The 10,675-nt window shown below is 65.0% G+C and overlaps 1 protein-coding gene across 1 annotated transcript; it reads right to left on the bottom strand.

Annotated features, from left to right (window-relative positions):
• Positions 1 to 283: 283 nt before the first annotated feature.
• Positions 284 to 10,673, bottom strand: LOC130589148 (laminin subunit beta-2-like). The gene is made up of 33 exons (XM_057390339.1): positions 10,296 to 10,673; positions 9,962 to 10,125; positions 9,736 to 9,871; positions 9,473 to 9,546; positions 9,193 to 9,381; positions 9,055 to 9,118; positions 7,938 to 8,140; positions 7,728 to 7,848; positions 7,281 to 7,469; positions 7,032 to 7,211; positions 6,843 to 6,955; positions 6,678 to 6,757; positions 6,467 to 6,602; positions 6,137 to 6,292; positions 5,898 to 6,025; positions 5,698 to 5,815; positions 5,397 to 5,589; positions 5,176 to 5,319; positions 4,846 to 5,077; positions 4,607 to 4,770; positions 4,305 to 4,526; positions 3,561 to 3,775; positions 3,376 to 3,472; positions 2,935 to 3,307; positions 2,679 to 2,863; positions 2,363 to 2,604; positions 2,092 to 2,295; positions 1,855 to 1,999; positions 1,357 to 1,564; positions 1,134 to 1,275; positions 868 to 1,044; positions 633 to 792; positions 284 to 551 (listed from the first exon to the last, which is right to left on the bottom strand). Exons 1-33 carry the CDS (start codon positions 10,666 to 10,668, stop codon positions 415 to 417), a joined length of 5,664 nt encoding a protein of 1,887 aa, XP_057246322.1. The 5' UTR covers positions 10,669 to 10,673; the 3' UTR covers positions 284 to 414.
• Between the last annotated feature and the right edge of the window lie 2 nt (positions 10,674 to 10,675).

The following is a 10,675-nucleotide window of genomic DNA, read 5'->3' as shown; positions in this document are numbered from 1 at the left end:
TGGCGCGTTCCCGCGGCAACGGGAGCGAGCGTGGGGGTCCCGTCTGCCCTCGGGGGGTCTTGTCTGCCCCGTGMGGGTCTCGGGTTCCATCCGTGGGAATGCCAGGCTGATGTGTGGGTGTCCCGGGTCCGCTGTGCCCCCCCCGAGCCCCGCTGCCAATTCCCGCTCCCACCGCCCGACCCCAAGTTCCGCAGTGCCCCCCCCCCAGAGCAGTTCCCAGCCTGGGCAAACCGCTGTGGGCCCCGGAGCGGACACGCGCCCACGGCACGGCGCGGAGGTGAGGTGGTGTTGCTCTGTAACTTTATTCACACGGGGGTACCCTGCAGCCCCCACCCGCCCACCGCTGCGGGGGCAGAGGGTGGCTCGGCGGGAGGAGGCCGGGTGCTCCAGGRGGGTCCAGGCCCCTCCGGGGGATCACTGGCAGGTGTTGTAGATTTGGACCTGCTGGTTGATGGTGGCCAGCACCTCCCTCATTCTGGCCTCCAGCCCGCCCAGCTGGGCTGCTTTGGCGTCCAGCACCCGCTCATTCCGCTCATATTCCTCTTCCAGCGCTGCAGGGACAGGGAGAACACGAATCAGCCGGGCCCCCACCACCGCTCCCACCACCACCCCAGCCCCGCTCCCAGCCTCACCTCGCAGCCGCTGCAGCTTGCCCTGGGCATCCTGCAGCAGTCCTGCAGCCTCATCCCGCAACTGCTGCGCCCGGCTGCCCGCCTGCCTTGCGCCCTGCGCCCGGTGCTCCACCAGCTCCTGTGCCGTCCGGTACCGGTCCCGCAGTCGCCCCTCCAGCATCTGTTGGGCAGTGCATGTGGCAGTAGGATTCTCAGGGGATCTCTGCTGCCCCACTGGTGCCCCCTGATCACCCACCTGCTTGGCCTCATCGGCTCGGTCCCGTGCGGTGTTGGCTGCCTCCTGGGCACGTGTCGCTGCCAGGCTGTTGTTGGCACGTTTCACCTTCAGGGCGTCGGTCTGCCTATCCAGGAGCCCAATCTGCTCCATGGCACCCGCCAGCTGCTGCTCTGCACTTCCTGTCTGGGTCTGCATCTGAGGATCGGTGGCGTGGGGTTTTGGTGTGATCGCACTGACCACATGGTGGGCATGGGGTCCCATGGTCATAGGGATGGGGCTCTTACYGTGCCGAGGACTCTCTCGCTGTGCTGGATGTCACTAGCAGCTTGCTGCAGTGCCTGCTCCGCCATGCCCTGGGCTCGCCGTGCCTCCTCCAGCGCCTGCCGCACCGCCTCGGCTGTGCCCCGCACTCCCTCTGCCCGTGACCTGCAGCCAGACAGCAAGGCCTCAGCACAGCCTGGGCTGGGGGTCCCTGGAGAGACTGCATCTTCATGTCCCTGGGCTCACCTGGCTCGCTGGGCATCCTGCAGCAGCTGCCCAGCTTGACGCACATCACCGGCCGTCTGCTCCAGGATGGCATCCACACTGGCCAGGCTGCGCACCCGCGTCTTGATCTCCTCGGCCAGGCGGTGGATCTGGTCCGGTGCGGCAGGGAGTGACAGTTCCAGCACTCGGCTGGCTACCACCTCGATGCTCTCGGGATCAGCCCCCTCCTCTGTGGGTGGAAGTAGTCAGTGTGCTCTCTACAGCACGCTGGGGTGGAGGGGACAGGCAGATCAAGGAGCAAAGAGGAACAAGGGGCAGGGCAAGGGGGCCAGAGATGGCGTGGAGGGCACAGGATGATTGGGGCAGGGCAAGGACTGTGCAATGCAGCATGAGGCAGGGGTGGCACAGCCCACATGCAGTGTGGGGATCATGCAGTGCAGGGTCAGTGCAGTGTGGTTCAGTTGCAGAGCCAAAGCACTGGGCAGGGGTGGCCAGCCCTCCCGGCATGCCGGCACTCACGGCTCAGGAAGGCCTTGACTTGGCTGATCAGCTCCCTCAGCTCCTTGTTGGAGCTCTCCACACGGGCCCTGGTCTGGTTCGCCTTGTCCAGGGCTGCCTGCGCTCGTAACCGGGCCTCCTCTGCCTTCCCCTTGGCCTCTGCCACCTGAGCATGGGCAGAGACCCTCGGTGCCAGCCCCAAGGACTGCAGAGTACAGCTGTGCCACCTGATCCCATCAGCGCCCWTGTGCCACACACCTTGTGAGAGAGCTGGTCCATGTCGCTGGCAGTCTGACGCAGCTCCTCCTGGGCATGGCGTGCCCGGTCCAGCGCACTGTCAGCYTTGGACACAGCTCCACCACAGCTCAGACCGCCACAGCGTCGTCCCCCATCCTCATCCCGGCATCCGGCACCCCCACAAGGGCTCTCGGCACAGGGCACATCACCCACCGCACCGCAGACCTGCAAGGCAGCACAGGATCAGGGCAGCTCTGGGTGCCATTACCCCAGTCCCCTCCCTATGTCCCACCTTCTCGTTGAGCGGGTGCAGGCTCAGGGTCTGTGCCCTCGCCGCCAGGTCCATCAGTGCCCGCCGGTTGGCTGCGTTGTGGCGATTGAAGTCATCCCTCTGGCTGGCAAGGAGCAGCTCAGTGCGGTGACGGGTGGCTGCCGAGATGCTGATGGGGCTGGGCACAGCACGGGTGGAGGCGTCTGCCCGGCGCTCAGCCTCCCGCGACTCCCCGTAGGATTGGCGGATACTGTCATAGGCACCTGAGGGTGGCAGGGGCACTGTCAGATCCCCGGCCACCCTGAGCACCCTGGCACGGCWCTGTGGTGTGGCTCACCAAGGAAATTGGAGGTCTTGAGGGTGTGCAGCCGCTGTTCCAAGTCCTGCAGGCTGTGGTTGAGGGCGCGGGCGCCCCGGTCCACAGCGTTCAGCACATGGCTGGCATTGAAGTTGGCATCCTGAGCAGCCGTCAGCTCCCCTTCCACSCGTGTCAGCCTCTCAGTCGCCTCCTCGATCTGCCGCCTGCAAGGGAAGAGGGTGAAAAGCTGCCCCCAGGACCACCCTGGGAGCCGTGCCCTATGCTGGGTGCTCACCGCAGCCCCTCCGTGGCGTGTGTCAAATGGGCGGCGGTAGCAGCAGTGGCRTTGCGGGTGGCCACCACATCACGCACCGTGGCCAGGTTCTCCTCCAGYCGCCGGAAGGTGCCCTCAAAGGCGCCAGCAGCCCCGGTGTGCTGCAGGAGGCTGGCCCGCTGTGCCAGCGCCCGGGTGCGGGCGGCCAGGTCCTGCACCACACGGTCCCAGTCCCCAAAGCAAGGGTGGCAGGGCTGGCAGGCAGGGAAGGTACCAGCAAAGCCCCGGGCACACTGGTCACAGCGGACTCCAGAGATACCAGGCCGGCAGTCACAGTGGCCGCTGCTGCGATGGCACTGGGCACTGGCTATGCCACGGGGGTCACAGTCGCAGGCTGCAGGGAGAGCGGTGTCAGGGCACCACGGGGCCCACTGTGGTCCCCCCACTGGCACCAGCTCTCACCTCGGCACTGCTGCTGCGGGTTGCCCCAGTGGTGCTCCTGGCAGTCGGTGCAAGTCCGGCCCCCAAAGCCTGGCCGGCACGAGCATTGCCCTGTGAACTGACAGATACGGCATGGCCGAGGCTRGCAGTGCTGCAGCACACCCCCAGCCCCACACCATCCCAACTCCTGTCCCTGTTTGTCTCACCTGGTTGCAGGTGGGTGCCAGGGAGTGCTGGGGGTGGCAGGCACAAGGCTGGCAGCCCTGCCCGCTGGCCAAGTTCCAGAAGTTGGGGCTGCAGCGGTCACAGCTCTGGCCCTCCACATGGGGCAGGCAGTGGCACTGCCCACTGTGCCTGTCGCAGTGGCACTCCTGGGGCCCACAGGTGCTGGGATCAGTGCCCAGGGGGTTGCAGGAACAACCTGGAACCAACAGGCACTGAGCAGAGAAAGAGACGACGGAATGAGGACAGGGAAGGGGATGAGATTGGGATGGAAGTTCTGATGGGGACAGAGCAGGAGTAGGATGATGATGGATGAGGGTGGAGACAGGATGGAGACAGAGACTGGGCAAGGATGGGGTGGGGACTGGATGGAGGTGGAATAGGAGCAGCATGAGGATCACTGATGGAGATGCGATGGAGATGGAACCAGGGTCACAATWGAGCTGGAATRAGGACAGGATGGGGACAGATGGATGGCAAGATGGCAGTGGGGATAGGATGGTAATGAGGACAGGAATGGGCATGGGAATAAGATATAGATGGGATGGAGTAAGTTGGATGTGAGAACAGGAACTGGGCCACAGTGCTGAGCCTGGGCAGAGGTGACAACCCTGTTCCAGGACAGGGCTGCAGGGACTCCACAGCACCGTGCACAAAGAGCCATGGATGCACAAGGTCCCTAAGGATGTATCGGGCCCCTGGAGGCAAGTCTGGCAGTGGGTACTCACGCCTGCAGCTGTGTCGAGTGGCATCTCCATAGAAGCCAGGCTGGCACTCAGCACAGTGGGGCCCYGCTGTGTTGTAGAGGCAGCGCAGGCACTGCCCTGTGCGCCGGTCGCACGCCTCYGGGTCCGTCACATCGATGTTATCGTGGCACTGGCAAGGCAGGCAGCGCCCACCCTGCAGAGGGTCTCCATAGTACCCAGGGGCACACTCATCACAGCGGGGACCTGCTGACACAGAGCACTGGGCAGTGTCCGGGGACAGGGCACTCCAGAGGGGCACTGAGTGTGCCACAGCAGGTACCCACCTGTGTACCCAGGGCTGCAGTGGCAGACGACCTGTTGGGAGCGGCTGTCTTGGTAGCAGGAGGCAGCAAAGTGGCGGGAGGTGCTGGGCCCCTCAGGACAGGGGCAGGGCCGGCAGCGCTGCCCAGAACCCAGCGCAGGGTTCCCAAAGTGTCCAGCCGCACACCTGCAGGCAGAAGGTCAGCAGGAGCCAGGGCTGCCAGCAGCACCCTGCCCCACTCTGGGCGAGTACCCCACCTACCTCTGGCACCTCTCACCATCTGTGTGGTCACGGCAGCGCAGGCAGCTGCCTGTCCGAGGGTCGCAGTTCTCAGCATGCCCATTGCACTGGCAAGGCCGGCAGACGGGGAAGCCCCAGTGGCCAGGTTGGCAGCGGTCACATCGTGGGCCATGGGCACCCTCACGGCAGGGGCACTGCCCTGTGGTGCTGTCGCAGACAGTGCTCACCGAACCCTCACGGCTGCACTGACATGCTGGAAAGCATTCATAGTGTCTGCCCCCAGGCTGCAGAGAGCATCCCTTCCCTGCACCAGTCCTGGGGTGCCCAGGCTTCTCTCCCACTGGCACTCACGTCGGCACCCGCYGGGTCCAAAGCCAAAACTTCCTGGGGAACAGCGGTGACAGCGCCGTCCCATGACATTGGGTTTGCACTGGCACTGCCCGCCCTGGGGCTGGCACTCGGCGCTGAGYGAGCCCTGGGGATCACAGCGGCATGCTGCAGGCACAGAGTGGTGGGGTCAGTGTCAGCTGCTGTGSGACAGGGTGTGGGACAGGGTRTGGGGCTGTACTCACRCAGCGCCCCGTCATGCAGGATGGCTGAGAGGCTGTGCAGGAGYCTGGAGCAGGGCTCGGCCACAGGTGAGGGCCCTGCAGCGTAGAAGGGCTGGGCACAGCGGTACCGCTCAAAGGTCTCCCGGCGCTCCATGGAGCTGGGGTCGCCCGCAATGAACATCTCCAGTGAGGAGTAACGGGGCAGGAGCACCAGCTGCGGGGCAAAGTCAGTGGCATGTCATGTGCCTCTCTCCCCATGCTCCCTATGGCTGCATCCAATCCCCCTGAAGGGTTGCTGTCCCCCATCCTGTCTGTCCCTCACCGAATCGATGAGCACACTGGCAGTGGGATCCTGCCGAGAAGCAGCACAGCCCAGCTCCAGGCGGAGGGTGTAGGAGACACCCTGCTCCAGGCAGATGGGTCGGGACAGCACCACATACCTGGATGGGGGCAAAGCAGATCAAGGGCAGCCATGTGCCTCCAGTGAGCCCCAGCWCAGCCCAGCCCTACTGAGGTGCTTACCTGGCACCGGAGGGGAGGCTGGTGGAGAGCTGGTCATCGGCAGGAATGGTGTTTCCACAAGGGCTGCTGGCAGAGACGGGGCTGGGGCGCAGCACCTTCAGACCCACCTCCTGCCAGGCCTCTGGGTGCTGCCGGCAGACAAGAGGCAGTGTCAAAAGGCCTCACTGTCTGGAACTCCCCACCACCACCTCCCAATCTGCCAAAACATCACACTGCTGGCTTCACCATCTGGTGCTCACCTGGGGCTCATAGCGGATGACCACATCATACTCRGTGGAGAAGGGCACGTCACTCACGTGAAACTCCACCCAGCCACCTTCCAACATGCGGGCAAAGCCTGTCCCTGTCCAGGAAGCTGGACGGTCTGGGGGCGGCTCACGCTCCACTACCGAGCCCTGGTGCAAGCAGGTGTTGTGAGATGGGACCCTAAAAATTGCCTTGGCCAGTAGGCACTGCTCTGCCCTGGGTAGTGAGGCAGATCACTGCCTACCAATCTGGGGACCCTGCAAAGGGACACCCACTGCCCTGCTCTGCCTGATGTGCTCCTCAGGGACACCTTCATTCCTTACCTGATGCAGCCGTGCATCCTCAGCTTCGTAAGTGTAATGATCCAGGTTGATGCGGTAGAAACCGGGCTCCACCTGTTCACACTGTCGTCCTATCACRTGGCTGCGGCACTGGCACTGCCCTGTCCCCACGGCACACCTGGTGCACCAGCAGCACCATCAGCCCTGATGCCAGCAGGGATGCCCCTTGCCCTCCACATCCCCAGAGACTCACAGGTTGTTGCGAGMACCTCCCACATCGCAGTCGCAAGGCCGGCAGCCCTGGAGGTCATGGCTCAGTCCCCAGTGCTCGGGCTGCAGAGGGCAAGGCTGTCTGTTAGAGAGCAGCCGGCTGTGTGCTGTAGTCCTGAGCACTGTCCGTGGRCTCAGCCCCACTCACCAGGCACTGGCTGCAGCTGCGCCCTGTCACCAGCCGCTTGCAGAAGCACTCCCCACTGACAGGGTCACACCGGCTGCCATCAGCCACTGTGCCACGGGGGTCACACTGGCACCCTGCAYGGAGAGCCAGCAGTTTCCAGCAATGCCAAACCACATGCCTGACCCCAGGACGTGCCACCCCGGTACCTACGCTGGCAGCCCTGCGGGTTATCGGTGCTGAGGCCGAAGAAGCCGGGTTTGCAGCGGTCGCAGCGGGGACCAGCCACGTGCTCCTTGCAGCRGCACTGCCCCGCAATCAGGCCCCTGGCTGGGTCATCAGCACTGTCACACAGCCCACCATCCAGAGAGCCCTCAGGGTCGCAGTCACAGGCTGGGGACACAGGCACAGTCAGCGTCTGATCATTAAAGCACCACCCTGCACAGCCTGTCCCACACTAACCTCGGCACACAGCGGGATCCCGCAGGTCCTTSGTTGGGTCCTTGTAGTAGAAGGGCTTGCAGAGGTGACAGCGACGCCCCATGGTGTTGTGCTGGCAGCCATCACACACACCCCCACTGGTGTTCCCRGTGGCCAGGAACACGGCCATGTCAAAGTGGCACCGCCGCGAGTGCTCATTGCAATCACAGCCTGCAGGGACAGCACCGTGTCACAGCACGGGGCACCGCAGCCCACACCTGGCAGGCAGCACCCCCAGTGCCAAACCTCCCCTGCCTGGACTCTGCTTACTCTGATATGCAGCACCACAACCCCAAACCTCCCCAGCTTACAGCCTGCAGCACCCCAAAAACCTCAGTCTGCAGGATGCCAGTCACCACCCAACCACATCCCACTGTACAGCACCCCAAAACCCCTGGAACAGCACAGCCTGACAGCCCTGGCACTCACGGCGACAGGCGTTGGTGCTGGAGCCCTCGGCCGGGCGCCAGGGCAGGTCTTGGTAGAAATCCTCACAGCGCTCGCAGTTCAGCCCCTGCGTGTGGTGCTTGCAGACACAGCGCCCGTGCACCTGCCAGGATGCCACAGTGAGAGGGGCTGCGGGACTSGGCAGCACACCCACCCCRCTCTGACAGGGCACAGGGGGCTGGYTKGCCCTACCATGCCGTCGGTGGTGGCAGGGGCGCCGCTAAGCGGAGCGCACTCGGAGGCATGCCCGTAGCAGAAGCAGTTCCCGCGCATCACCAGCTCGTAGAGTGCGTAGTAGTACTTCTCCCGGATCTCTCGCCGCGAGTCCAGCAGGTTGTCCCCCAGCGTGTGCAGCTTGGTGAGGTTCACACGCAGGTTGGTGACACGCAGCAGGTCTATGGCAGGGAGAGASTCATGCTGGCACAGGGTGGGTGGGCACATCTGTATGAGCAGCTGTATGCAGCTCACCTCTGCCAGGCACAGCTGAGYTGGGCTGTGCGTGCCACAGGAGGCWGTGGGTGGTTCASAGGAGCTGGGCATGGCTCTGCCCTGTTGGGCATGGCTGGGATGGGCTGTGCACAGCGTGGAGTGTCTACGCAGGGCTGTGCACTATCAGGCTGTTGTGGTTTTCTGTATCACACAATATTGGCCCAGGGTTTTCTATATCACACAATATTGGCCCAGGGCTGTGCAAAGGTAGTTGCACGTGGCCAGGCTGGGCTGTACGTAGCTGTGGGGGTTCAGCTACCGCACACGTGGCTGTGCACAGTCTGGTTGCATGTGGGCTGGGCTCTGCACCCCTACAGCAGAGGCAAGCTGGGACCCCACCAGGGCAGAAAACACCCCTTGGCACAGCAGCTTTACATGTCCTGGGGCACTCACTATGGGTGGCTGTGCCCAGGAGATGTCTGTGCCTGGTGGGTGCAGCCTGGGGCCTGAGGAGCAGGATGGCTGCCCCAGAACTGCAGCTTCCCAGCAGCCCTGCCCTGCAGATTCTTCCCCTCCTGATCCCAGTCTAAATTTAGCCTTGGGTGATTAACCCACTGTGTCCTGTGCCCAGCCTGACTCCCCATCTYGAACCACAGTTGGTGTTTGGTTCAGCTGTAGCACAGCCAATCCCCTCCTTTTAACCCAATGCAGYCTGACCTTTAGCTGCTGTCACAGGGCAGGGTGCAGGAGTGGCCCAAAAACCCGCAGGCTGGATCAGGCCCTGACCCCAGTGTAGGGCCCAGAGCATGGAAAGAGCAGCCAAAATAGCTACACCCAAAATAGAGCAGCCAAGCAGGAGCCCAGAGGGCTGGCAACTCACTTTGGATGGCGGGGCTGTAGGGGTCCCGGATGGGGATGGCAGGATCCAGCACCCGGTAGATGACCTGGGAGGGACAGCAAGGTGATGAGAGAGTGCAGGGAGTCCCCTGATCCTCCTGGGACACTACCAGGACCTCACCTCCCCCTCATTGGAGGGCTCGATGTCAGAGTAGCGGGACTCGCAGACCACGTCATCAATGCGGCGCGGGGCCCCATGGGGGACGTGGGGAAAAGAGGCAGCRCAGTCATAGGCGAAGTAGCGATACACCTTCCAGGTGCGCCCAAAGTCAGCCGAGCGCTCCACCAGCATGGCCGCGGGGCGGAAGGTCTGCAGGACACCCAGGTGAGSCAGGGGCCAGCCTGAGGAGCTGTTCCATCCTGTCCCGTCCCAGCCCGGGTACCCACATGCTGGGACCCACCTTGAAGGTCATGATGAGGTGGGTGAAGTGGAACTCAGYCTCCAGGTCCAGCTGGATGCTGACGTGCTCCACACCTGGGGATGACAAGTGTGACAAGTGGAAGCACCCACTCGCAGGTCCGGGGGGCTCGTCCCGCCACCCGGCAGTGGTCCAGGGGTGTGGCTGCAGCCACAGGCTGAGTCACACTTCCTCAGTGTGGGAGGAAGGGAAGGAGAGCCCCCCGGGACTGGACAGGATGCCCCACCACCCCACCCACTGCTCACCATTCTCCGACTGCCACCAGGCTTTCTTGGGKCGGGGGGCAAAGCTTGTAACCACGTTCTCGATGCGGTGGCTGTTGCTGTTGGTGCGAGCATCGTAGGGCCGCCKCGAGTCGCAGATGAAGCACTTTTTCTCCTCCTGCGAGTTGCGAGGCTCAATGATGTGTGCCCCCAACCCTGTCCCGTGCCCCTCATCCTCGTCCGGTCTCCCGGGCCCCGTCCCACTCACCTGGAGGTGGCTGACGATGCAGTAGGGCTGGGGCCGGCGCAGCCCGCAGGTGGAGGTGGCACTCAGGCGGGCTGCTCGCCCCACCAGCAAGTCRCCGGTGGCCGGGTAGCAGCTGCCGCGGGCACAGCCCTGGGGGGAATCGGGGGCCAGGGCCACCCCCAGCCCTGCGGAGCGGCGGAGGGCTGAGGGCGCTGCGGGGCGCGGGGGGGGCCGGGGCCGGGGCTCCCCCCGCCGAGCCCGGGGCCCCTTCCGCGGCCGCCCGGAAACAGGGCGGCGGGGCCGGGCCGGACCGTGGCGCCCACCGGCCCCGCTGCGGCGGGGGGCGCGGACTCACCGGCCAGCAGAGGCAGCAGCAGGAGGGCGGCGGGGCTCCGCTTCGCCGGGCTCCGCATCGCGGGGCGCGACGGGGCGAGACGGGACGGAAAGGGGCGCAGAGGGCGCGCAAAGGGGGCGCTCGGCAGGTGCCCGCCGGTCCCGTCCCGTCCCGTTCTGTTCTGACCCACCGGTTCCCCTCCTCGTTCCCGTTCCCGTTCCCGGTCCCGTCCGCCGCCCCGTCCCGGTCCCTCCCGGCCCCTCCGAACTGTGCGGGAGGCGCAGCGCTCGGGGCTGCGCGGAAAGCGCGGGGCGGATCCCGGCTGGAGCGGGGGAGCGGGCCGGCCGGGACAGGCGGGAGGAGGCAGGAGGAGGCGGGGGGGTGCAGAAGGCATCGGACAC

This window comes from Malurus melanocephalus, unplaced genomic scaffold (genome assembly GCF_030028575.1).
Source record: "Malurus melanocephalus ecotype Western Australia unplaced genomic scaffold, MMel_1.1 scaffold_24, whole genome shotgun sequence".
NCBI lineage: Eukaryota > Metazoa > Chordata > Aves > Passeriformes > Maluridae > Malurus > Malurus melanocephalus.
The sequence above is the reverse complement of the archived record's forward strand: the minus strand, read 5'-3'. Positions and strand labels throughout refer to the sequence as shown.